This window comes from Pelodiscus sinensis, chromosome 8 (assembly GCF_049634645.1).
Source record: "Pelodiscus sinensis isolate JC-2024 chromosome 8, ASM4963464v1, whole genome shotgun sequence".
Classification (NCBI taxonomy): Eukaryota; Metazoa; Chordata; order Testudines; family Trionychidae; genus Pelodiscus; species Pelodiscus sinensis.
In genome coordinates, this window is record NC_134718.1 from 5,015,959 (window position 1) to 5,042,562 (window position 26,604).

The 26,604-nt window shown below is 47.9% G+C and overlaps 1 protein-coding gene and 2 long non-coding RNA genes across 6 annotated transcripts in view; 2 read left to right on the forward strand and 1 right to left on the reverse strand.

The window, feature by feature from the left end:
• Positions 1 to 26,604, reverse strand: part of LOC112544968 (uncharacterized) — a 40,464-nt gene that overhangs the window by 12,074 nt on the left and 1,786 nt on the right. The window contains exon 1 of one of the 3 annotated variants that reach the window (XR_012905758.1): positions 24,342 to 25,118. The exons of 1 other annotated variant lie outside the window; for it this stretch is intronic. This is a non-coding gene — a long non-coding RNA (uncharacterized LOC112544968). Of the gene's footprint in view, positions 1 to 13,875; positions 14,008 to 24,341; positions 25,119 to 26,604 lie in introns of those variants that run through there. One more of the 3 variants, XR_012905760.1, reaches the window with a different exon arrangement.
• On the forward strand, positions 135 to 9,527 carry LOC102447164 (beta-microseminoprotein-like). 2 transcript variants are annotated; one of them, XM_014571028.3, is made up of 4 exons: positions 135 to 2,452; positions 5,147 to 5,237; positions 6,722 to 6,827; positions 8,778 to 9,526. In XM_014571028.3, the coding sequence occupies exons 1-4, from the start codon at positions 2,450 to 2,452 to the stop codon at positions 8,905 to 8,907; spliced, it is 330 nt and encodes a 109-aa protein (XP_014426514.2). In that variant the 5' UTR covers positions 135 to 2,449; the 3' UTR covers positions 8,908 to 9,526. The 2 variants fall into 2 exon arrangements, with proteins under 2 accessions (XP_014426514.2, XP_014426512.2); XM_014571026.3 differs by lacking the exon at positions 135 to 2,452 and adding an exon at positions 3,546 to 4,995 and having other exon boundaries at positions 8,778 to 9,527.
• Positions 14,423 to 25,241, forward strand: LOC102461879 (uncharacterized). The gene is made up of 5 exons (XR_331676.4): positions 14,423 to 15,130; positions 19,730 to 19,832; positions 21,059 to 21,161; positions 22,272 to 22,421; positions 25,115 to 25,241. It is a non-coding gene; the product is annotated as an uncharacterized LOC102461879 (long non-coding RNA).

The window sequence follows — 26,604 nt, forward strand, 5'->3', positions numbered from 1 at the left end:
CACACACACACACACACACACACACACACACACAACCCCAACAACAAACACCAGGAAAAAAATTTTTTGAGAAAAAAAAAAAGGGAGGAGACCAAGTTGTTAAGCAAAAAAAAAAAAAAGTCAAGTCACTGCGCCTTTAAATTTCCGTGCTCCTCACTCCCCCCCACCCTTGCAGATGCCGCTGGCCTTCGATCTGAGGAAAACAGAAAATACAGGATATTTTACATGTCCGGTATTTTCTGGGTTTTTTTAAACTGGATGGAACTGAACTGTCCAGGCAAAAACCAGACACCTGATAACCCTATTCACTAGTGAGGATCAAGAGGGCAGGGACTCAGTTCAGATAAAGATCCATGAAACATTTTTGCAAGTTTTTCATTGATTGCTGGTTTCCTTTCATCTCAGTTTCGGCTGCCTGAATTGTGAGCCCGCCTGCACAGCTTTAATGGGCCCACAGGCCCGAGTGACGCCGTGGAGACAGGAACAGGAAATGTATTTTGGATGCAGACCCCTAACTCTAACCCTAAATGGCACTTGAATTTATTTTCTGGCCTTCAGCTCAGAGCTGATCTTCAGCAGGACTCCAACATCAACCCATGGCAAGGGCAAGGAGTAGCGAAGACTTCTTCCCAGCTCCCATCTCACCCTGGGGCTGTTGGTGGAGACACCCTATAAATCAGTCCTCCCACTCCAGTCGCTGTTCCTGACTGGCCCTTGCATGGGCAGATCTCGGCTATGAACAGCCGGATAGTTCCAGTGGCTTCCCCACTCGCGGATACCGGCTCAGAGACAGAAATATCACCCCTCAGAGGTGAATCTGTTCCCTGCAGGCCAGGCTCTGATAAAGACGGCTAAGAATTCTCCCTCGCACTTGCTAATCCTGAGAACTATTGACTACAAACCTCCACGTGGCTTCTCTCTGGCGCCGTGACCTTTCCTGGCAACGCCGTCCTGCCGATCCCAGACTAAACATTTGTACGGTGTCCACCCATCTAAGATCATTCCGCAGAATCCTTCCTCAAAGCTATTTTCATTCCTTCTGTGTATGGCCCCACGCCCTGAGCAAACAACGTGGCGTAAAATAAGCACACTGCCAACAGGCAATCTTCCACAGAAAGGCCACTCCTGAGAACACTTTGCAAGCATGGGAAGTGCCCGTGTTTCATGCTGTCACTGGTACCTTGCTACTGATGCTACACAAATATAAGGGGCTGATTTGTACCCGTGCTGGGAGCACACAGCTTCAAATAGTGTCAATAAAAGCTGCAAGTGCTCATCACCCTTGGGAGAAAACCCCCCAGATCCACTATTATTTTACCTGCGAGGGCAGCAAAGAAAAGAAAAAGACTGGCATTGCAGTCGATTCCTGCTAGCACTGGTTCCGGATAAAAGTCTTTTCTTAGTATCCCACCCTCATGGGACATCCTGTTTCAAAGATGAAAAAACCTGCCGCAGCCTGTGAGTTCAAAATAAGGGGAGGGAGCATTTGTCCTAAAGCCCTTCTCTGAGCTATAGCTTCCTTTGAGAATGCAGCCATAGGCCCAATGTGGGACAAAGCCATCACAGAAGACAAGATTTGGGAGTGATCGCATGACGTACCCCAGGACCATGTGGAAGACCAGGTCCACGGCCCTTGGAGGGGCTGTGCCTTGGGGGGTTGGTTTATTCAGTGCGTGGATGGCACGAGCATCCCTGGGATTTTCAGTGTGGATTTTCATTCCAGGAGCATGTAGCTGGCTCCCCTCTGCTGCCCGGGGACCCGGAGTGGCTGTTCGCGCCCCGGCTCTGCATTGATATAACTGACTATACTCAGCGGAATAAAATAAACTCAGACAAAAGTCCTTCAGCGTCTCCAGTAAAGCACATTCATTGTCCGTATAACGGTGGGCCCCTTCGCCTTCCTTTGAGGGGGCAGTTCCTGCAATTTGTCTAACTGGGATGGGTGAGCCAGGGAAACACCAAGATCAGGCTGCATTTCCTGACCCCTCCCTGTGCCCTTTGCGAACAGGAACCATAGAGCCCTTCCCTCTTCCTCTGTTTTCTTTCACCTGCAAGGAGCCAAGTCCTCCGCCCAACCTGGCCTGCCCACAAACTTGCCCTGCAGGAACACGACAGGCCTGGATGTTGGAATCCCAGCAAAGATATCCCAAACCATGTCCATTTGCACCCGTTCCACTGCCTCTTGGCTTTCGGCACCACCGCAAAGGGGCAGGACCAGCTGGTGGGTGCTACTCTGAACCCAACCTTCTTGTTAAACATTGGCCACATCTCAGCGATGCCTATATATGTGAGTCCAACCCGCACAATTGGCAATTGAATTGTTTCCCGGTGGGTTTGTGCTGGGCTCGGCTTTGTAAGAGATCAGTCTCCGGACTCTCCACGTTCTACAACAATTCAAAGGCATTTTTCCGGTTGGGTGCGTGCTTTGGAAGGGACGCACGGTGGTGGAATGGTGAGTCAACACACATCTTTCTTCTCATAAGAACTGGAGGGACACGCTGCTGTTTCACAGCACCGATTTGGGATTTTCTAAGGGATGCTTCCCAGCTGCTGCAGAAATTCTGGTCTAATGTGTATATTTCCTTATCTGAGGGGATCTCAAATTTAGTTTAAACTAACTATAAAACAGCAATGAGTTTAAAAGAAAGCTGCCGGGCACTATGCGTGAGACACACACACACAGACACAGGTTGATTTTTGATTTTCAGATTTTTTGTTGACAGCATCTTAAAAGTCCTAGTGTCGGGATATTTCGAATCACTCTCTTCTGTCTCGTGAAAAGGGATCTAAAAGGCTGGCTCCTGGCAGATTAGCTCATATTATAAATGAGAACAAAAAGCCAAACGCTGCTGCCTCGACAGGCGTCTAAACGCTCATGGACTGAGAACTGTAGTTGATACAACCTGCAGTCACAGTGATTCAACTTCCGATTTCCCTAGCCAAGGCCTAGCAGACTAGACATATTTAAATAAGGCTCATTTATATAGAACAAAATTACCATCGGGCTCCAGCCACCGGGTCACATGAGAGATGTGCATGTATCCAGCTCTACATAAAGACACAATGAAAACGAAGGTGGTGTATTCTCTAGGTCGCCAGTTTCACTCTATCCCTGGGCTATTGGGAAGCACAAATTGCTAGTACTACCTGATGGCTGCTGGTCGCCTATGTGAACTATGCTGGGAGGCTCCACTGGAATAATTCATCTGTAAAATAACTGGGTGTGGAAAGCACCCAAATTTGTCCAGAATACTATGTACAGTGACTTATTACACCAGCTGTATTCTCCATGCAGTGCCGAGTGGAAGAATGGCTGCAGTACAGGTTGAACCTCTCTAATCCGGCGCTATCTGGTCCACCAACCTCCGTGGTCCAGCATGATTGATTTTCTTTCTTTCTTTCTTTCTTTCTTTCTTTCTTTCTTTCTTTCTTTCTTTCTTTCTTTCTTTCTTTCTTTCTTTCTTTCTTTCTTTCTTTCTTTCTTTCTTTCTTTCTTTCTTTCTTTCTTTCTTTCTTTCTTTCTTTCTTTCTTTCTTTCTTTCTTTCTTTCTTTCTTTCACCAAGTTTTCCGCAGCCTCATAAAGTTTGTTTACAGCCACCAACCCTGGCTCTCAGTGTTCTGTGCTGTTATGTAGCTCTAATCTACCCCTAAAAGTCTTCTTGGAGCCCAGTGGTTCAGCAAATTCTCTGGGTCAGCACAGGTCAGGTCCGGAGGGTGCCGGACTAGAGAGGTTCCACCTGCAGAACCACCGTTAATGGCCACTCTTGGCAATTTCAGCAAAGGCCATGTAGTCCTCGTTTGACTAGCACTAAATTCGCTCAGGTGCTGAGAAGTTACCCAGGCTCCAGCCTCTAAAATGGAACCAGGAGGCGCACAGCCTAAAACGGCTATCAAATCCCGCCTGATTAGAACACAAGAGGGACAGACAAGAGGCGTCGCCCTTCCAGACTCAAGCAGGCATGGAAGCTGACAGCTTCTGCCTCAGGCTTGGATTCTCTTTCTGCCCCCAACTTCTGGAGGGGGAGCACCGGGAAACCAGAGCGGGCTCCCTGTGCAAACTGAGGGGCTGCTGGTGTGAGGAAGAAGCTCCCCCAAGATTCGGCTGCAGACTTTTTTTGGCCCACAGAAAGTTCACCTGTTGCCAAATTCCCTGCTGCTCGTTTGCAGCCAGATTAAGGCCCCTTTGCACCATGGTCCCTGATGCAAAGAGGCTTGAAGTCAGCTGGGTTTTGGTCCGAGGCTGGCATGATTCACTGTCGTTGTACGTCACGTGACATGCCGATACGGGGACTGGGCCAAACTTCTGTAATATAGACGGGCCAAAAGATGCGTCAAGTCCTGGGGCTGTCTGAAAGGCATCCACGCACAGCGATGGCTCTTCGCCTAGGCAGGCTGAAACGAAATGGCAAGCACGCCCCCTAGGCAATATGCTGTTATTCCCAACCTGCTGCAGCGACCGTAATGCAGCATAAATCGTTTTGATATTGCGGCAGTGTGGAGCGGTCCAAGGCTGGTTTTTTATTAGATGGCCAAGTGCTATTGGGCTTGTCCCGCCAGGCGGAACTGAACCTCAGTGCATGGGTCTCTACAGCTCGAGTTAGGAGCCAGCTGGCTCTCTGCAAATGCTGTAGAGCAAACACCCAGCAGGTGTGAGGGTTACACGCTCTCTTGGGGAATTCTGAAGCATTGCCAGCGGCTGGAACAATACTCGGTGGACTTGAAACGCACTGAAAGTTGACATTGTGGTGTGTGTGTCGGGCAGGGTTGGGCGTAACTAAACACAGTAACAATGTGGCTGGAGCAAAATCCTCCAGCTGCACAGGATGGAACGTTACTCTAACAAATGGACTGATTATATGAAGATCAGGTTCATACCCACCATGGCTGCTGGGGATATCCACCACTGTAGAAAAAGCCTCCAGCTGATTCTAAGGCTTGTATCCAGCAGAGCCAGTAACCACAGGGTTAATCATGCTAATGAAGTTCAATTAAAAGTAAGCACGCACTGAAGTGCTTTGCTGCCGAGTATTCTCCCTCTGTGAATTTATTCACCCGTAAGGAGATGGGTCCGGATTATGTCTACGCCAGTAAGCGTTTTTTTTTTAGGCATGAACCTTCCAGTGACTCCGAATCTGTCATTTATAGATGCACGTGTGGGGCCTCCTTATTGTTGCTGTCTCCGTGACACTTTGTGATGCTCAGTGCTGGCTGGAAAACATCGACTCGGATGCAAAGGGTAAGAAATCCTGCCAGCTGCCTTCTCTTCCGTGCCCAAGCTCGGGCCTGGGGGCGGGGATCACCGATCCTGAGGGTCACTGTAAAAAGCCCCGGGCAGCTCCGATGCTGCTCAAAGCCACTAGTGTAGCATCCTTAAGGGTCCCTGGGGGACGTGTCATAGTTCCCTGGGGAGGAAGGGGGAGAGCGCAGGCCAGCAGGCCAGATGGGAGCAAAAAAACACAATTGTTTTGGCAAAGATGAAATTTTTCCCATAGACAGTTTTGATTTTTCAGTGTGGGGATTTTTCATCCACCCCCCCCGCAAACCCCTCCCCCCCCAAAAAAAACCCAAGCCAACAATCCATGTTGATAGAGCTGTTAGAAAAATATCTACTGGTGGGCTCCCATTTTCCTAGTATCTCTGAGCTTTGCAAACACTAGGGCTATGTCTACACTTGCTGCTTCTTGCGCGAGTAATATGCAAATGAGGCTAAGCATGGAATATCGCCGAGCCTCATTTGCATACCTAACGAGCCACCATTTTTTTCCGAAGCGGCTCTTGCGCAAGAAGGAGCGTCTACACGGCCCCTTCTTGCGCAAGAAAAACCCTCTTGCGCAACGCCGTTACACTCATTACTTTTCAGGAAGAACGGCGTTGCGCAAGAGGGTTTTTCTTGCGCAAGAAGGGGCCGTGTAGACGCTCCATCTTGCGCAAGAGCCTCTTCGGAAAAAAATGGTGGCTCATTAGGTATGCAAATGAGGCTCGGCGATATTCCACGTGTAGCCTCATTTGCATATTACTCGCGCAAGATGCTGCGAGTGTAGACATAGCCTAATTGTCTTCACACCTCCACTGCGAGGGAAGGAAAATGACCCCGAATGAAACATGACCTTCCCGAGGCTGAAGTAATTCCCATTTTCCAAGTAAGGAACGGAAGCAGAGAGGGATAATTGACCTATTGTGGATTACACAGGGAAACTCTGGAAGAGCTGGGAACTGAACTCACATCTCCTGAGTGCCAAGCGAATGCCTTAATCACCCACATTGGAAATGTACTAGGGATTGAATCAATGGCCACCGAAAACAACAGCGATTTGTCCATTGACTTCAATGGGCTTTAGCTCAGGCCTTAGAAATGGGTGCCCAGAATTTGATTCAGGGGGATCTGAGAGGAGATGAGCTTTCCAAACCATCCCTCTTCATCTACAATCCTCGAAGTCTCCTACTTGGCGCTTGGTCCTGCTGGGAGGGCAGGAGACTGGACCCGACAACCTCTCGAGGTCCCTTCCATTCTAGGATTCTAATCCGTCCAGCATCTGACATTGGTCTGTCTCCTCTTCTTTACATTACGTGCTGTGAAATGGGTCTGATATGTATCCATCTCGCAGGTGCTCTGTAAGACTTAGAACAAACAAACTGCTCTCCAGCCTCCTATTAAACACGCAAAGCTCAAACCCAGACCGGAGAAACAATTGTAAGCGGTTTGTCCCCTTGGCCTTCCAGGCTGCCTCGACAAGACCGGCGTGCTACACCCATTCAATTCCGAATGGCGCACTGCGGATTGCTACAGCTGTTCCTGTACCAAGGAGAGCCTGGGGTGCTGCAGCCTGTGAGTGCCAAAGAAATACCCAGTGTCTTTTCCTGCCCCCAGACGCTCTGATTTCTTTGGGGGTGGGGGAGTTGTGTGCTTGTGGGTGACTTCACAGCCAGCCCATCCCGTCGCAGTTGTACGTGGCCCTGCAGCAGCTCTGCCTCAGGACTGCCTAACACCAGACCTCTTATAATCACACCCCTTCCGGGGCCCGAGTGTCCTACAAGCTCAAACGCCAGTGCCCCTATACAGGGTCATCAGCCCCAGCCTCAGTGCTCCTACCCCCTTCTTCAAGGAGGCTTTCCGAGCATGGTAGCAGAAGTCAGGCCCTGTCCTGCATCGATGGGTCCTGCTCAGGATCGCTGGGTTTACACTGCCAGGACCTGCTCCTGACACTCCCTTGCTTTTGCCCTATGCTGCTTCCTTCTCCACCGGCCCACAGCACCCTCCAGACCCCCGCACCCCAGCTCTCTCCAGAAGTTCAACACCCCTGCAGGGCCCTGCTGAGACGTCCCGTCTCCAGAACTCCCAGCCTTGCTAGCAGCCTCCCCTCGCCTCATCAGCTGCCTTCCTGGGTCAGCTGGCCGTGTCCCGACAGTTAACCGTGGCGGAGGAAGCAACTAGCCCACCTGTTAACAACCCTCTGTGGCTACAGCAGGGGAACATCCCATCTCACTCGCTATACATTCCACACAGGGCATTTCTAGACGTCCCTCTAACGTTATTCCAGGGTGCTGGCTCCTAGCTCTGCAGTTCTACCCCCGTGATAATTAACACCTAGAAGCGGATTTATTTTCAGATTGCTGATTAACCCTCACCAGCCCATGAAGAGCGGTACATACGGGAACTAGCTCCCTTCCCTTGTCCAGTGAGGCACAGACATTTGGCAGTGTTGAGAGCCATAACAATGGCCCACAAACCTTGCAGGGAAGCCGTAAGTGCTCCTAATGCCAGAATTTAACACTTGGGAGAGTGGTTCTCCCAGAAATGACACTCGCTTCCAGTTTTCTTCATCCTGCAGCACACAGTTAACCTGTGGAACTCCTTGCCAGAGGATGAGGTGAAGACTAGAACTTTAACAGGGTTCAAAAAAGACTTAGATAAATTCACGGAGGTTAGATCCCTCAATACTTATTAGGAAGGATGGGTAGGAATGGTGTCCCGAGCTGTGGTTTGTCAGAGGCTGGAAATGGAGGACAGGGGAGGGATCATGTAATGAGTCCCTATTCTGTTCGCTCCATCTGAGGCACCTGACATTGGGCACTGTGGGCAGACAGGACACTGGGCTGGGTGGCTCTTTGGTCGGACCCCGTCTGACCGTTCTTATGTGGTCATAAAATAAAATGGACTTTTGCTCTTGGTTTGCCAGAGATGATTAAACGGACAAACGTGTGTTAGAGCTCAGAGTAGCTCAATTCGAGTTCCACAAAGCCTCATGAAATAGCATCAGGCTAGGACACGTCTAACACAGTAACAATTTTCATCACAGGGTTTAAAAGAGAACTAGATAAATTCATGGAGGTTAAGACCATGCGTGGCTCTTAGCCAGGATGGGTAAGGAATGGTGTCCCCAGTCTCTGTTTGTCAGAGAGTGGAGATGGATGGCAGGAGAGAGATCGCTTGATCATTACCTGTTCAGTTCATTCCCTCTGGGACACCTGGCCTTGGCCGCTGTTGGCAGACAGGACACTGGGCTGGATAAACCTTTGGTCTGACCCCATCTGGCCGTTTTTATGTTCTATAACTGCCACTGGCCAACCTTGAAAGCTTGAGATCTGCAGCCTATAAGGGGCTCCAGGCCCGATTCCCCACTCAACTGCTGCAGCATAACCCACTGCTCATTTGGGAAACTGAGGCTGGCAGAAACCCTGCGTAACCAACTGGGGAGCCAGACCCCATGTTGCTGTATCTCTGTGTATCCGGACGGCTCTCACACCCTTCTGTTCGCTTTGTCCTTCCCAACAACAGCGTTGCCACCCCTACCGACTACGACAAAGAGAAATGCGAAAGTATCTTCAACCAGGAGACTTGTAGCTACCGCGTGGTGGAGAAGGCCGACCCCTCCAAACTCTGCGAGGTCTATGGCATGGTGGGCTAACCACTGACCGGCTCAGAATCAAGATCATCATCCGGGCAAATCCCTCCAGAGCACAGTCGCTTTTAAGCATCCTTAAGCAATTCAGCGGGTGAGAATACCAGCTCTTTCTGTGATTCTAGGGTGTGTCTATTACTATGGGGGGGGGGGGGAGCTAAATTGAACCCTGAATACAGATCTTGTCAATTTCTTTCCCGATGATCATGTGAATAAAATAAACTCTGTTGAAGCATCAAAGGTCTCTCAGAGAATCTTCTTAAGAATTTGATTTAACCTAAAGCATGAGGGTTCCATCACTGTGCTGGAACCACTGGACACATGAAGAGAAAGCACACATGCTATAAAAGACTCAGATAACTATGCTAACAAAAAAGATGTCACTATTTTAAGTGTATGCTTTTTTTATATCAATGGGCTATAAAAAAAATCAGACTCCAGGTTCCTGTAATCTGCAGAAACAAGAGGAAACCCAGTCAAGGAAGAAATCATAATATATTGCCCATTTCAAATAACTTTCTTAAAATTCTCTACGATCAGGCATGTGACATTGCTCTGAATTTTTAAATCCCCCTGCCTTATTTTCTCTCTGAGGGTTATGTCTAGGCTATATGCCTCTGCCGACAGAGGCATGTAAATTAGACATATCGACATAGTCAATGAATCGGGGATTTAAATATCCCCCGCGTCATTAAAATAAAAATGGCCGTCGCATTGTGCCGGCTCAGCTGATTGTCGGCACAGCGCGGCAGTCAAGGCGTGGATCAGTCGACAGGGAAAGCCATTGTTGATCAATCCTGTAAACCTCGTTTCACAAGGCATAAGGGATCAGTCGACAACGGCTTTCCCTGTCGACCAATCCACGTCTTGACTACTGCGCTGTGCCGACAATCAGCTGAGCCGGCACAAAGAGGTGGCCATTTTTATTTTAACGAAGCGGGGGATGTTTAAATCCCTGCTTCGTTGACTATGTCGGGTAGTCTAATTTACATGCCTTTGTTGGCAAAGGCATGTTGTCTAGACATACCCTGAGTGCTTTGCTTTGGCTCTCTGCCAGGTTCTTACAGGGCCCTTTTGTGCATGTCGTCTGGAGAGGAGGGCGGGAGCTGTCAGACTATTTCACAAAGCGATGCCTCTATATCTGACCAATCAGGTCTCAGCCTTAAAGGAAACGTACACAGCACCTTCCAAAGAGAGCCTTGGGGCGTCGATTTATTATTCGGCTAGACACTAAAAACCATGGTCTAAATAAAGGCACTGGATTTAGGGCTTATTGCAACAATTTGTAACCCACTAACTTCCCTGTTTGTCCTAGAGGCCCTGGACTACATTGGGGAGTTATTTTGAAATTACTCCCCTTCTTTTGAAATAACAAGCCACACTACAAAGCCCGTTATTTTGAAATAAGGGGCTAGTTATTTTGAAAGAATAACTCCTGCTTTCGGTGAGGAATAACGCTTATTTCAAAACAGCTATTTCGGAATAGCAGTAGCATGGACGCTCCGATCCCACTATTTTGAAATAACTAATTCCTCCCCAGTGCTTCCTGGGGCTCTAAGTCGAGGCAGTGCGCCCACATTAAGGTAGCCTGCCTTGGACTCATTTCAAGGTTTCCCCGTAGCATGCGCACGCTATTTCAAAATTATTGTTTCAGGAAGCATGATATTGAAATGATAGAAAAGTAGCCGTGTTAGTCTGGTGTAGCTGAGACAATACAGGACTATGTAGCACTTTAAAGACTAACAAGATGGTTTATTAGATGATGAGCTTTCGTGGGTCAGACCCACTTCCTCAGATCAAATAGTGAAGGAAGTGGGTCTGGCCCACGAAAGCTCATCATCTAATAAACCATCTTGTTAGTCTTTAAAGTGCTACATAGTCCTGAATATTGAAATAAGTTACTTCAAAATAATTCCCTCGCGTGGTCATGCCCCTGGTGTACTCACAGACCCCTCTACCTTGAAGGGTCCCTTCAAAAGAGGAACTACTTATACTAGGACAAGTTCAATCTTGTATTTAGCTGGGACACTCCAAGGACCTTTCCCAGACCTGAGGAATTCTCAAAAGTGGGTCTCGCTCACCAACAAAGGCTGGTCCAATATCACCTCACTCATCTTGTCTCGCTAATCCCAGTAGAACCTTCCGATGCCCACCACTGCGAACCTGTTTCCTGAGATTCCTCTCTAGCTCATCATCTGAGGAAGTGGGTTGTGCCCACGCAAGCTCACGCTACTATAAATATTTTGGTTCGTCTCTAAGGCTGCTGGCTTCGTTCAGAAGAAGCTTTTTTTGGAAGAGATCTTCTGGAAAAACGTCTTCCGAAAGAGAGCGACCCCACTGCAAAAGTGCATTGAAAAAGTGATCTGCTTTTTCAAAAGAAAGCGTCCACACTGAATGGACGCTCTCTTGTGTGTCAGCTGTGATTGCTATGGATGGAATGACCAAAGGGCACCTGTGCTTTTCCTCTTTCCTCTTCTTCCGAAAGAACTCCCTCTTCCCCATTCACACGCACCTTTTTGTGAAAGAGCTCTTTCGGAAAAAGGCTTCCTCCTCATAGAAAGAAGATCACCAATCCTGGAAGAACACAATCGCAGTGTGGACGTTCCTCAAGTTTTGTTGAAAAAACAGTCGTTTTTCCGACGAAATGCTGTAGTGTAGACATACTCTAAGGGGCCACAGGACTCCCTGTTGTTTCTAAAGTGACAGATGAACACGGCAACCCTTCGGAGGCTGTGTTCCTCTTAACATCCCTCTCAGTGACCTTTGAATGCCAACACCAAGTGGGCATTCTTCCAAAGACGGACGGCGCACCTGGTTCTAGAATAATAAATCCGTCTTGGATCTCGCCCGCCTGCCATATTGTGTGAACAGTGAATGGCTGGTGTTTGCGTTTGGGTTGGAGAGGTCTCGGTATGGCAGGTCAGAGGAACAATAGCCCAGGGTGTTTAACTCACAGCTAGTGCTGGCACCTGACGTGGCTGTGTGTGTGTAAATGTCATTTTTAACTCCAGAACGAAGGCCTGGTTTGCACTAGAGAAACCTGTTGTGCTAATCACTGGATCTTCTAGTCCATGAGGTTAGCTGCCAACCCTTTCATCACCACCACGAGTCCTCTCCCTGTCTCATAGAAACATTTCCTGGGCTGCCTCCTGGCCCTTGTCCTAGCTGTGACGTTGTGCGATGCCCAGTGCTCTGTTGAAAAGATCAGTCCAAGGGCAAAAGGGAAGGTGGTCCTGGGGGGTGATTGTGAAGAAGCAGAACCAGGTGGAGGCGCTACCCTCTGTCTCGGAACAGATCTTTTCACAATATTAAAAATACGAGCCCTCAGAGGTCATAAATATGTCCACAAAACCTGTGAGAGGTAGAGTGGGGGGGCTATTTTCCCCAGTGTTCAGAGGGGAAAACTGAGGCACAGAGAGGCTGAGGCCTGGCTCCTTAAAGGTATTTAAGAACATAAGAGCCTCCACACTGGGTTGAGGCCAGGGCCCGTCTTGCTGAGTTTCCTGTCTCAGACAGTGGTCTGAACACAACAGGGCAGTTGGGAATGGCCCACCTCCGTCTTCCAGCAGTCAGAGGGTTAATGCTGCCCGGAGCATGGGCTGCCCACTGATTTCAGGGGGAGCTAGATGCCTAAATACCTTGAGGATCCGGACCCAAGGGATTTGCCCACGATCACGCAAGGGAGTCTGCGGGGCAGCTGGAAACGGAGCGCAGGGCCCCCGACTCCTAGGTCCGTGCTTTAGACTGCCCAACGATCTGAACCGTGCTACGTCCAAGGCCTGAACCAATGGCCATTGAAGACGGGGGAGGTTTCTATGGATTTCAATGGCTTTGGGTCAGCCCATGACATACCTGCCCACAATGGGATTCAGACGGAGAGGGGAGGGGAACGGACAATCCCCATCTGCAGGAGGCCGAGGGGGGGAAGAGGGCTCTGGACAAGGTGAGTGGAGGATCTAGCTCTGCATGCCTACAAGGGGCGGGGCCATCTGCTCGCACTGAGAACAGCCTCTCTCCATCCTCTTGGGAACCCCCCTTCCGGTAGTTGAAGGCTGCTCTCAAATCCCCCCTCACTCTGCTCTTCTGCAGACTGAACAAACCCAAATCCCTCAGTCTCTTCTTGTAATTCATGTGCTCCAGCCTCCTCATCATTTTGGTCGCCCTCCGCTGGACCCTCTCCAATGTGTCCACATCCTTTCTATAGTGGGGGGCCCAGAACTGGATGCAACACTCCAGCTGTGGCCTCACCAGAGCCAAATGAAGGGGAATAATCTCTTCTCTGGATCTGCTGGCAATGCTCCTCCTAATGCACCCCAAAATGCCATTAACGCTCTTGGCTACAAAGACACAATATTGACTCATATCCTACTTCTCATCCACTGTAACCCCCAGGTCCTTTTCCGTCCTACTGCTGCTTAGCCAGTCGGTCCCCAGCCTGTAACAATGCTTGGGATTCTTCCGTTCCAAGGGCAGAACGCTACACTTGTCCTTGTTGAACCTCATCAGATGAAGGATGGGAAAACCAAGAGATACATTCGCAAGTTAGTCATCAAAACACAAGGACAAAAAAATTAAAACCTCTTCTTAGAGAGCCGAGTAGTTCTGAATTCAGAGGATGCTTACAAGACCTCAGGGCCATTAATCCAAAGAACAAACTGACAGCAGGAAACTTCCAAGAAATTCTGCCTTGACTATAAGAAAGACCTCTTCAATGGGTTGTTTGAAGAAGACTCTTCCTCCAGAGCCAGAGAAGTGGGTCATTTAGATGCCTCAGTGAACACAAAATCCAAGACATCGATTAAAGGGAACCACTTACACTCAAAATTTAGGTTCTTAAAGGAGAGCCCAGTTTATAATCACTGCAAACCAGAAAGCGGAAGTTTAGGCATTCCCCTGAAAGGGAAGAGCTGAGAGCATAACACTGCACCAGAGGGCAGGTAGGGCAAAACATCAAAGTGAAAACATTCCACCCACCTGAGAAATGCCGTGGGCCGGCAAGCTAGACAAGAGGATCAGGACAGGACAGTCTGGTATGTGCAGGGAGATCAATTGATGACCAGTGCCTGAGGGAAGAGAATGTTTCCTGAACACAGATGGTAACCAAAGGAGATTGATGTGCCAGTGGTGGGCAGGCCTAATGGTTATGGAAGCAGCAGGGTATGAATGAACTGATGGCATGAAGTACACGCAAGTGGGAGAGGACGTACAGCTCCCCTGCTTACTTAGCCGGGAGGGAGGTGTCGGGTTTTGGTGATATGATGGGAAGTGACAGGGGACTAGAAGGTTGAACAATGATTATTAAGAGAGACAGTGGCTTTGTTACAGTCTAAATCTAAACCCCAAACCCAGAAGGTGCAGGTTGGGATGGGTCAGAAACAAAGGGCAGGATGTGAAATTCACAGCTAGCTCATCGCAAGGAGTCCTCAAACTCCACACCCCCTTGACACACTGGGTGATTCCAGACTGCAACAGGAATTCAGCAACAGCGACCCCTCTCTCCTCTTGTGCTTAGTCTGGGAGCAAACATAGAATCATAGAACACTAGAACGGGAAGAGACCACGAGAGGTCATCGAATCCCATCCCCTGCCCTCACAGCAGGACCAAGCACCATCTGGATCATCCCTGACAGGTGTGTGTCTAACCTGCTCGTAAATATCTCCAGTGATGGAGATTCCGCAACCTTCCTAGGCAACTTATTCCAGTGTTTAAACAACCTCACGGATAGGAAATTTTTCCTAATGTGCAACCTAAACCTCCCTTGCTGCAACTGAAGCCCATTGCTTCTTCTCCTCGCATCAGAGGCCAAGAAGAATACTTTTCTTCCCACCTCTTTGTAATACCCTTTTAGAAGAACATCTAATTGAACCTTGTATCAAATCATGAAACTGCCACCTCTGATTTTTTTCCTACCTTGATTCTGACTTTTGGCTGCTGTTCTTGGATGCGAGTGTGGAAAAAATAAAAAGAGTCTTATCGGTGTAAAGGTTTTCCCTCACCACTGTTACTAGAGACTCAAATTGCCTCTGAATCTTGAAGAGAAGTTGCTCCACCTTTGAGCGCAAAGAGAAGCAATTTTATCCAAGCGTGGGTTAATATTCAGACGTCTGATGAGCGCTGGGTGTGGGAAGAAGGCAAGTCCTTGAAGTAGACCCTGCAAACACACCCCCGTGCTCTTTGGGAGAGAAACACTTCAGAGGGAAGTCAAAGTGTGCACACCAGATTTTAAAGGTATGATGGGAGACATAGCTTGCTATTTATTTTTAATGTTGTAATATGGGTTTAGTGAAATCTGATGTATGTGCTCTCTTACCAATGAGTTTAAAAAGTGTTTGCTGCTGTTGGTATTTTGTTTGTTTGCAACTTGATAAAGCTTGGGAGAAATGTGGATGCTGAAAGTAGCTCTGAATCTTCAACAATTGATTTAGAAGGCCATACGGGGCTAATTACATGGCTGGTTATTCAAAGAGAAGTCTATATTTATCTCTGGGGCATATTTACTCCAGGTCACTAAAGCAAGGTTGGTTGGAAAACAAGGGGTCAAAGTCTGCCTTTGATTATACATCTAGAATGCCCACAGTCTTCAATGGAAATTGTAACCATAGAAGAGACAGGAGAATTTGGCCCTGAACATGAATGTAAAAGTCACTAGTGGGACTGCCACCCTGAGTTAAGCTCATATCTTGGTGTGCATGTAACAAATATGCTTTCTGTCTCTGGGTCACGGTTTTGAATCAGCAGATAGGATGAAAATCATGGACCACCTCATGGACTGTTTATTTGGCTCTCTGTTGGGTGATTTCTATGCACTTCTTGGTAGACAGGGACCCACAAATCTAGAAGACACCATCAAGCACGATTAACGTTTACTTCTTGCACCAGAGTTCACCGACAGCCTGAATTCAGAGGCGCTGAGAATTTGTAACAGAAGTCGAGGGAGCCACAGATGCCAGCCACCTGTAAAAATCAAGTTTTTCTTTTTAAGCATCTGTTATGGTCTTCAGGACTGGGTGTGTCTGCTTAAACTTTTCCAGGGTCCTGGCTGCTAAGGACACATTCACACAATCGCTGGCTGTTGGAGTGAGAATTTAAAAAACTTTTAAAGGTAAAAGGTAGGAAGTTCAAAGCAGCACCCCCAGTAATAATTCAGTACCATGCTTTGCACATACTGGATCAAATTCAGCCGTGGCTATAAGTAATAATGATGCCATTTTCTTCAACAGAAGCTGCCACCGAGTCAGTGTTCTGATTTGAAGTTCTGATGAAGGACCCCGACTATAAATTAAGGGACCTAACTGTAGAATTGAAAATCTTGGACAAAATTGGATTTGGTCGTAGGTACTACCTTACCCACGGTACTGGAACTCCTTTCTAGTCTTTAAATTATTTATCCTCACGTTGCTCGTGACACAGGAATGTGCTATTATTCCCATTTTACTAGTGGGAAACTGAGGCACAGAAAGATGAAATGATGTGCCCACATTCACACAGGAATTCTGTGGTGAAGCAGGAAATTCAACTCATCATCATCAACCACCATGGGCTCAACGCCCGTTGGTGTCGGATGCCTCCCTCACTATTTCCTTCCATATTTCCCTGTCCAGTGCGCAGTGGCTTAGTTTCTGTAGACCAGCTCCGCACCAATCTACTAGATCATCTACCCATTCTCTGTGGGGTCTGCCTCTCCTACTCGGACCATCCATCATGCCGAATACGAGGGTCTTCACTTTTTGCTCATCATTCATTCTGCAGAGATGCCCGAATAGCTGTAACTTCCGTTGTATAACCTTCTGCAGTGGGTTCTCTGTCGGCTGTATCTCCCTATACAATTCCTCGTTGGTGACCTTCTTCATCCATCCTATTCTCAGGATCTTTCTATAACAACTCCTCTCGAACGCCAATATCCTTCTCTTCGAATCTTTCCGTATCACCCATGTCTCACATCCGTACAACATGCTGCTAAATACATATGTTTTCAAGATGCTCAGCTTCATTCCTAATCTAATCACTTTGCTTTTCCGTATCTTATCCATCGCCTTCAAGCTCACTCTTGCTTTAGCTATTCTAGTCGCTATTTCCTTATTACAGTCTAGATCATGTCATGTTGCTCCCAAAATACGTGAACTTCTCTACGTTCTCTAGTTCAATCCCATCTACATTGAACTTTCTTCCTACTTCCGTATCTACAAATACCATTGTTTTCATTTTATCAATATTCATAATCAATCCATACTGCTTCTTTTCCTCATTTAGAAGCTACACCATTCTTGCTAACTTCTTTGCATCTTCCTCGATGATAACCATATCATCCGCAAACCTCAAATTGTTAATTCTTATCCTGTGTACTGGTATCCCTTCCACCTCTTCCTTGATCTTGTTCATAGCTCTCTCTTGGTGCGTGATGAAGATACTCAGCAATATCAGATCTCCTTGTCTCATACCTCTACTCATTCTAAACCAACTTCCCAACTCTCTACACATTCTCATCGCTGCCACCGCATTATCGTTGAACAACTGTATATCCTTCAACAACCGTAGATCCGCATCTCTTTCAACAACCGTATCAGTCTGCTTTCCACTCTATGGCCGTGTCCAGACTCAGGGGGTTTTTCGGGAAAGTAGCCTTTTCCCGAAAAAACTTCCCCTGCGTCCAGACTCAAGCCGCGTTCTTTCGAAATTATTTCGAAAGAACGCGGCTTTTCTTTCGATGGCGGTAAACCTCATTTCACGAGGAAGAACGCCTTCTTTCAAAAGTTCCTCTTTCGAAAGAAGGCGTTCTTCAATGTAAAGAGGCCATCTTCGAAAGAGAGCATCCAGACTTGCTGGGTGCTCTCTTTCGAAAAAGCAGATTTCTCTTTCGAAAGATCCGCCTGCAGTCTAGACGCGATCTTTCGAAAGAGGCTCTTTCGAAAGAAGCCTGCAGTCTAGACATAGCCTATATGACTCCAACACCACCCAAGTCACTTTCTGATCTATACTGTCAAATGCCTTCTGATAAACTGACGAAGCACTTGTAGATGTTTTTGTTCTTTCGTTGAGCTTTCTCCGCCATCAATCTTAGTGCCAATATCTGCTGTATGGTACTTCTATCTTGTCTGAATCCCACTTGCTCATCCACTAGATGTTCTTCTATCTGCATCTCAATCTCTCCGTCAGTATCATCATCAGCACCTTGCCTAGATGATTTGTTAGGGCAATCGTTCTGTAGCTCTTGCACTCCAACACGCTTCCTTTCTTGTGCATTGTCACTAACACAGATCTTGTCCATTCCTTCGGTGCCTTCCCTTCTTACATAGTCAGTGTATTTCCTGAATCATACTTTCTCCATCGTATTTGATCATCCTCTCCCGTGATGTTATCATTTCCAGAGCTCTTGTTGTTCTTTAGTCCTTTCACTGCTCTTTCTATTTCCTCCTTGAAAATATCGGTCTCGCTCTCAATGCTTGGCGGTGATATCTCTTTCAATTCTTCAATCAGTCTCTCTGAGACATTCTGGTCCAACTGTGCTTTGTACCGATTGGTACAATATCTCGTCCATCACTGTACAACCTTCTCCTTGTTCACGAGCACTTTGTCGTTCTCGTCTTTGACCGTCATCTTCTTCGACTGCCACTTCCTATTAATATTCCTAATCCTTTTATACACCTCCCTGGTCTTACTGCTGTAATACCACTCCATATCTTCACACTGCTCCTCTAACCATTTTGCCTTATCCATTCTGGCCACTTCTCTTACCTCGTTGCATTTCACTCTATATTGATACGCTCTTCCCTTGGACCAACTTCCATGTCTCAGGTTCCCCCACATCCCAGAGTTGCGCCCTAATCCTTAACCATCCTACTTCCCTTTATGCCTTAATAACATTTTCACACAGAGGTAGGGCTGCTGTGTACCCCTAAATTTAAATTCTTGCCCTTTAAGCATTTAAATCCTCATCCATAATATGAGTGCATTAGCATCACTGAACTCCCTGGTTTTCTTTTGAATGGTGTTCCTACTGATGGGAGATTCAAGGACTACACTGAATAGGTCTGTTTCTAATCGGACTTGACATCAGCGTCGTCCCACCAGTGGATGATGAGTTTCATGACCAGCGTATTTGAGGAAACAGAGATCTAGTCATGGATGTTGTAGGTGGAAGAGGCAACACCTGGTTCATTTCACGTTAACTATCAGTTAGCTTCTAATTATGATGATGCTTCTTGATGATGCAACATGGTTTTGGGATGCATTAACAGGAGTGTTGTGAGCAAGACACGAGAAGACATTCTTCCACTCAACTCTGCGCTGATTAGACCTCCGTTGGAGTATTGTGTCCAGTTCTGGGCCTCACATTTCAAGAAAGATGTGGAGAAATGGGAGAAGGCCCAGAGAAGAGCAACAAGAATGATTAAAGGTCTAGAGACCATGACCTATGAAGGAAAACTTAAAGAATTGGGCTTCTTAAATTTGGCAAGGAGAAGATTGAGGGGGGACATGATAGCGGTTTTCAGGTATCTAAAAGGGTGTCACAAGGAGGCAGGAGAAAAATTGTTCTCCTTGGCCTCTGAGGACAGGACAAGAAGTAATGGGCTTAAACTGCAGCAAGGGAGGTTTAGGTTGGACATTAGGAAAAAACTTCCTATCTGCCAGGGTGGTTAAACACTGGAATAAATTGCATAGGGAGGTGGTGGGGTCTCCATTACTGGAGATATTTAAGAACAGGCTAGATAGACATCTATCAGGGATGGTCTAGATGGTGCTTGGTCCTGCCATGAGGGCAGAGGACTGGACTTGACCTCTCAAGGTCTCTTCCAGTTCTAGTGTTCTATGATTCTATCTCTTACGCAGATGTACTTCTTACACCTCCAGCTGGCCTTTCTCATTCCAATGACCTTATCCAGTGCCCAGTGTTTTCATAAAAACCTCGTACCTAGGCAAGTAACCGACAAAGGTAAGAACTGTAAATCCTCACCTCTTCCATGTTCAGCCTGGTCACAGTCACTTACAATAGAATCCATGGCCAGTCGGGTTTTCGCCATTCTAGTCTCTGTTGGTGGGGAGAGCGGACTGGGTGTGTGTAAAATTATAGGATGGAATGAGGGCCAGGTAATAAATCCGCTCTGGGAAGGATGGAGAACATCAAGGCAAACATTTCTCTCACTCGGTTTTAATGGAAGGTCGTCAGGGGAGCTGGTTCAGGATCTGAGCTTGGCTAACTGGTACTAACAATCCCCATATTAACTGGAGTCAACCCACAGTGCTGTGCAGTCCTGGAGATGGACAGCAACCGTAGACACAAGGCAGAAGCCCAAGATCTTTAAGCCCAACCAACCAGCCAGAGGAGCTCCTGCTCCGTTTCACGATGGATGGGACAAAAGTGAGCTACTAGCCACCTCTGATTGGAGGCGAATTAGCTCAGGGTTAAGTCCTCACATACATTAGAGCAGCCCAAAGACTACTCCAATTTGCGTAGACTGCCTACAACTGCTGCTTTGGCAGCCAGGGATCCCTAGACACAGGGAAACTTGTGGGCCAAAAGGGGCTGGTGCTGGAGTTAGTGGAGGGCTCCATCAGGCAATTATACCATGCCACACTTTAACAAACCTCCTATTTGCTGCTAAGCAGGCCTAGGTGGACATCTCTGCAGGAGGAGACCTTTCTGAGAAGAGCTAGTGAGGGCCAGGAAATTCTTACCAGGCAATTTACATCCAGATTTTGGCACAAAATTTGAGTTTGAGCCATGAAGTCCCTAGTATACATTTTTAATTCTGAAGAGGTAGCTGTATTAATTACAGAGTGAGGCTACAGAACTGCAATTTATCTACAAATTTCACTCTGTTACTATGAGCTTGAATAAAGACATCAACTAGTTAATGCACTATAAAGCCAACTTCCCCTACCTTTAACACTCACATTTGCACATCAAAAGCTATGAATGAGACACATCCAGCCCACTTAATTAGCCCCATTAACACAGGTCCTACAATTGACAGGCACCTTTTTTGCTGTTATATAGATCTTGGTTTCCATTATTTCCACTCCAACTCACATGAAGTGGGTTTTGCCTCTGAAAGCTCATAACACTATTTATTTTGGTTAGTCTCTAAGATGCCACAGGACTACTCATCCTTTTTAATTCTGTATTCCCACAAGTTGTATCATGTTTCATCTATCCAGGCTGCCGTTGGGATAGCGAGACGCATGCCTTTAATATCTACTGGTACACTGACTATTGCCTTCGCTGTATTTGCGACCGAGAAATGGTTTCCTGTTGCAACATGTGAGTGAAAAAACATTAAAAAAAATCCATTTTTTAAATTAAGACAAACACTCTTCGTGGTGTGTGTACATCTATGGATTTTAGAGTTTGTCTGCCTGTCCGTGAGTCATTTCTTCAAGACCTCCTCCTAAACAATAAGAGCTAGGAACACCAAATTTGGTAGGCAGCTTCCTCATCTGCCTTGGGTAGGGGGCTGGACTTGATGACCTCCTGAGGACTCTTCCAGCTCTAGGACTCTCAGAACTTTCAGCAAGGTCCGGGTTTGGTGGTGCCAGGACAATGGGGTGTGTGTGGAAAGCGACTGTTTCACAGCCAACGGAAAGGGAGGGGTGTGATAGCAGGGACGGTTATACTCAGAAATGACCACAGGGGCAGCAAGTGCTCCAATCCTGGGGAGCAAGGCTAACCAACACCACACTTGCTGCCACCCTGGGAGCAGCTACCGGCCACCATGCAGACCATGCTGCTCCCAGGCCACCTTGTCATGTGCCCCCTCTGAACCCAGGTGGAATCCAGGGAGAAGCCTTCATGGCCCCTTCTCCACGCCTTAGCCCATACAGGGTAAACCTTCTAGTCTATTATACACACACCCTAGAAAACCCTGCAGAATACAGCTCTACTGCTTGATCCTGTCCTTTCCCTGAGGCTCTGCTCCAGAGCCGCCTTTTGGGGGAGCTGCGCCCAGCCTCCTTTCCTTCTGGGCCTCTTGCCCCCTTTCCTCTGCCTTCCCCCCACTCCTCTCAGCCAGGACGGACCCTAAACTGGGCCTGGCCCCAACCTGCTGCAGTGAACTTGTCCTCAGCCAGCGTGGGCAGGCCCCCCCAGCACGCCCCCGGCAGCACCTGCCACACAGGGTGGGGTGAGGGGGCAGAGGAGTTTCATTTACACAACTGAATTAGGCACGGGAAAGCCATTTGCCTCTGAGGGGAGGGAAGTAGGAAGGGGAAGAGAAGAGAAGTCTCAAGGCCCAAGGGCAGCTCTGACTCTGGCACCATGAGAGGTTATAGCGGCCTCAGGGGCTTTTCTCCCCGGCTTGGGGGGCGGGGGGGAGGCAGATGAACCAGCCCCTGTGCTGCTCTCACCTTGCTGTTTGTGCTTTCCCCCGGGCAGAACTCCCATCCCTGCTGACTACGACCGAGAGAATTGCGAGGAGGTTTACGAAGAGAGTCTCTGCACCTATCTGGTGAGGGACAAAATCAACCCTTTCCTGCTCTGTAAAGTCGACAGCTGGTTGCTGTAGCCACCACGCCCTTTGTGGAGGTGGGTTTACTCCTGAACCACCAGGCCTTCCCCTTGCGAGCAGCGCCAACCCTGGAGAATGTCACCGGCCCAACGCAGCACACGGCGGGCCAGCCGTCATCCTGCCGACGGGTGAAGAGATCGGGCCTCTGACATGATTTTGCTTCTGGCGGGTTGCTTGTGCCCACCTCTCCTATCAGTGCCTGAGGGAAGTAGGGGGGACTGCTTCAGCCCAGAAAACGAGGAGGGATGTGTTGGCTCCTCCTCAAAACAAAACATGATAGTCCTCAAATCTCAGGCCTGGTCTACACTAGCACCCGAAACAACCACCCCTAACCCCAGGTTGAATCTGTAAACGCGTCCACACTACCAAGCCCATTATTTCAGAAGGAATTCAAGTGCCACAGTCCTGCCTTTTGTGAGGAATAACACCAGTTCCCAAACTTGGAAGACCAAAATAGTGTTTGTGGGGACACTCCAGTGTGAATTTGAATTAATTGGCCTCTGGGAAGTCCTCCCACAGCACCTCAGGGTGCTTCCTGGGGCTCTGAGTCTGAGGTAGCGCATCCACATGAACGGAGCCTGCCCCAGACTACAGAAGTTCAAATTTGTAAAATCAGGTGCCCAGTAGTCGAACTTAGTAAATTCGGAGTCATCTCCTAATGTAGACGTGGCCTCCCCGGCCTTTGTATCCACCTCCATTCTCAGGGTCAAAGCCCGGCTCAGAACTAGGGATGTTAAGGACTAGTCGACTATCTGATAAGCAAATGCAAATATCAGATAGAGACAGCAAGGGGTGGAGGTTACTTCAAAGTGGCAGCTTCATGGGTAGCTTCATTTGCCTTTAAATGGACGGTTCCCACACATGAATGCTGCTGGACCAGGGCTGCTTTTTCTTAACATACCGCCTTAGCTTACTGTACTTAATACAACCTCCAAGCAGACACAGGGAAGATCAGGATGATTGTTCTATCCCAGAAAAGCAGCCAAGGATGACTGTGAGCAGAGGATAAAGCTGCAAGATCTCGCCTCAGAACTTCAATTCAGGAATTAAAACAGGTGAAGGACACCACCCCTACCCATCCTGGCTAATAGCCATCGAGGGACTAACCTCCACACATTTCTCTAGTTCTTTTTTGAGCCCTGTTAAAGTCCTGGTCTTCACAACATCCTACATCTCCTTTAAGCCAGCTAAAAACGCTCTCCCTTCCTACACGGCAGAGCTTTTGCACCAGATACGTCTACACAAAGACAACTTTTGATCCAGTTTCCAGACACCCTGCCTCCATCTCTTTCCCGCCTCCAGCTTGTAGACTTCCCACATTACAGGTCTCCAGCCCAGAAGTACAGCGCAAAGGAAATCAAAGTGTGATTTCAGGGACGAGAGATTCCCTCCAGCCTGTTAATGAAGGGTCTCTCTCCTCCGAGCTCCCACCCTCGGCCAACGAGATGCCCAGAAGGTCCTTCCAGATGGCGTTTTACCGGCGCCATCTCCCATCACACCATGCGATGCCTCTGCAGCCCCGCCAAGCTGTACAGCCCCTTCTGCAGCCTCAGTCTCAGCTCCAGCTCTCATTGACTGACTATTTCTTGTTCTCCCGAGATCAGCACCAAGCTAGAATAGCGGCACTTCTATTAGAGGCTCCCCTCTCCTGAGATCCCTCTCTCTCTGACGTGGGTGGATGGGTTGTTCCCCGCCCTGTGGGTTGAACATGCCTGTTTAAGTAACACCCTGACTGCTCCCTCTTCAACTGAAAAATAATTTTCTCCAGCAGGTCCCTCAGGTAGGAGCCAACCGTCAGAGTAAAGCGAGATTTGTTGCTCATTAACCCTCACCAGCCCCAGTGAAGCACAGTACATACGGGTAACTAGCTCCCTTCCCTTGTCCAGTGAGGCACAGAAATTTAGCAGTGTTGAGAGCCATAACAACTGCTCACAAACCTTGAAGGGAAGGCTCAAGTGCTCTGAATGCCAGAATTTAACACTGGGTGGGGGGGAGGGGCCGAGTTCTCCCAGAAACTCCCTTGCAGTTTTCTTCGTCCCTCAGCGCACAGTTAACCTGTGGAACTCCTTTCCAGAGGATGTGGTGATGACTAGGACTTCAACAGGGTTAAAAAAAAAAAAAAGACTTGGATAAATTCATGGAGGTTAGATCCTTCAATACGTATTAGCCAGGATGGGTAGGCATGGTGTCCCGAGCTGTGGTTTGTCAGAGGCTGGAAACAGATGACAGGAGAGGGATTATATGAGGATTCCCTGTTCTGTTCACTCCCTCTGAGGCACCAGACAGGACACCGGGCTAGATGGACCTTTGGTCTGACCCAGCCTGGCTGTTGTTATGTGGTCATAAAATAAAATGGACCTTTGCTCTTGGTTTGCCAGAGATGATTAAAAGGGCAAATATTTGTTAGAGCTCAGAGTAGCTCAATTCGAGTTCCAAGAAGCCTCATGAAATAGCATCAGGCTAGGACACGTCTAACACAGTAACAATTTCCATAATTACCACTGGCCCACCTTGAAAGCTTGAGATCTGCAGCCTCCAGGCCCGATTCTCCACTCAACTGCTGCAGCATAACCCACTGCTCATTCGGGGAACTGAGGCTGGCAGAAACCCCGCGTAACCAAATACGGAGCCAGACCCCATATTTGCTGTATCTGTGTGTATCTGGACGGCTCTCACACCCTTCTGTTCGCTTTGTCCTTCCCAACAACAGTGTTGCCACCCCTACCGGCTACAACAAAGAGAAATGTGAAAGTATCTTTGATCAGGCGACCTGTAGCTACCGTGCGGTGGAGAAGGCCGACCCCTCCAAACTCTGCGAGGTCCATGGCACGGTGGGGTAACAACCAACCCGCTCAGAATCAAGATCATCGTCCAGGCAAATCCTTCCGGAGCACAACCGCTTTTAAGCATCCTTAAGGAATTCAGCGGGTGAGAATACCAGCCCTCTCTGTGATTCTAGGGTGTGTCTGTTACTATCTAAACACAGATTGGGGGAGCAGGGAGCTAAATTGAACCCTGAGCACAGATCTTGTCAATTTCTTTCCTGATGCTCATGTGATTAAAATAAATTCTGCTGAAGCATCAAATGTCTCTCAGAGAATCTTCTTAAGAATTTGGTTTTACCTAAAGCATGGGGGGCCCCTTTTCCCCCCACCATCACTGTGGCTGGAACCACTGGACATGAGAGGCGGAAACGCACATGCTATAAAAGACTCAGAGCACCATGCTAACAAAAAGATGTGTCACTATTTTAAGCGCATGCTTTTTTTTGTTACAAATAGGTGATCAAAAATCAGACTCCAGATTCCTGTGATCTACCAAAACAAGAGGAAACCGAGACAAGGAAAAAATGATAATATATTGGAAATTTCAAATAACTTTTACTAAAATTTCCTATGATCAGGCTCGGAATCATAAATCCTTCTGCTCTCTGAGCACCTTTGCTTTGGCTCTGTATTGATTTCTTACAGGGCCCTTTTGTGCATGTCGTTTGGGGAGGCGGGCAGGAGCTCTCGCGCTATTTCACAAAGCGATCCCTCTGTATCTGACCAATCAGGTCTCAGCCTTAAAGGAAACTTACTCGGCACCTTCCAAAGAGGAGCTGGGGGGTGTCGGTTTGTTATTCTGCTAGACCAAGGGTTCCCAACCTGTGGGTCAGGACCCAAATATGGGCCATTACATTTCAAAAGGATCGCCAGGTGGCTCTTAAGGAGCCATTCACACATTTTTTTGAATTGCCTTGGGTTGCCAAGTCTTCCTGAATTGTCAAAATGGGTCCCCATTGGAAAAGGTTGGGAACTGCTGTACTGGACACTAAAAACCATGGTCTGAATAAAGACACTGGATTTAGGACTTATTGTAACAATCTATAACCCACTAACTTGCCTTTTAGTCCTAGTGGCCCTGGTCTACATTGGGGAGTTATATCAATATTACGCCACTGATTTTGGAACAACAAGAGGAGCGTCCGCACTATCAAGCCCGTTATTTCGAAATAATAGCTCCTGCTTTCCATGAGGAATAAGGCTAAATAGCTATTTCGGAATAGCAGTAGCATGGACGCGCCGGTGCAGCTATTTCGGAATAACGACTCAGAGTCCTTCCAACTTCCTGGGGCTCTAAGTCGAGGTAATGCGCCCACATTAAGGGAGCCTGGCTCGGACTCATTTCAAGGCTTCCCTGTAGCATGCGCACGCTATT

Coding starts and splice junctions, on each gene's coding strand:
- LOC102447164 (XM_014571026.3), top strand. CDS start 4,825: ATGGAACGTTACTCTAACAAATGGACTGATTATATGAAGATCAGGTTC. Junction 4,996..5,146: donor CTAATGAAGTTCAATTAAAA/GTAAGCACGCAC, acceptor TGTCATTTATAG/ATGCACGTGTGGGGCCTCCT. Junction 5,238..6,721: donor CATCGACTCGGATGCAAAGG/GTAAGAAATCCT, acceptor TTGGCCTTCCAG/GCTGCCTCGACAAGACCGGC.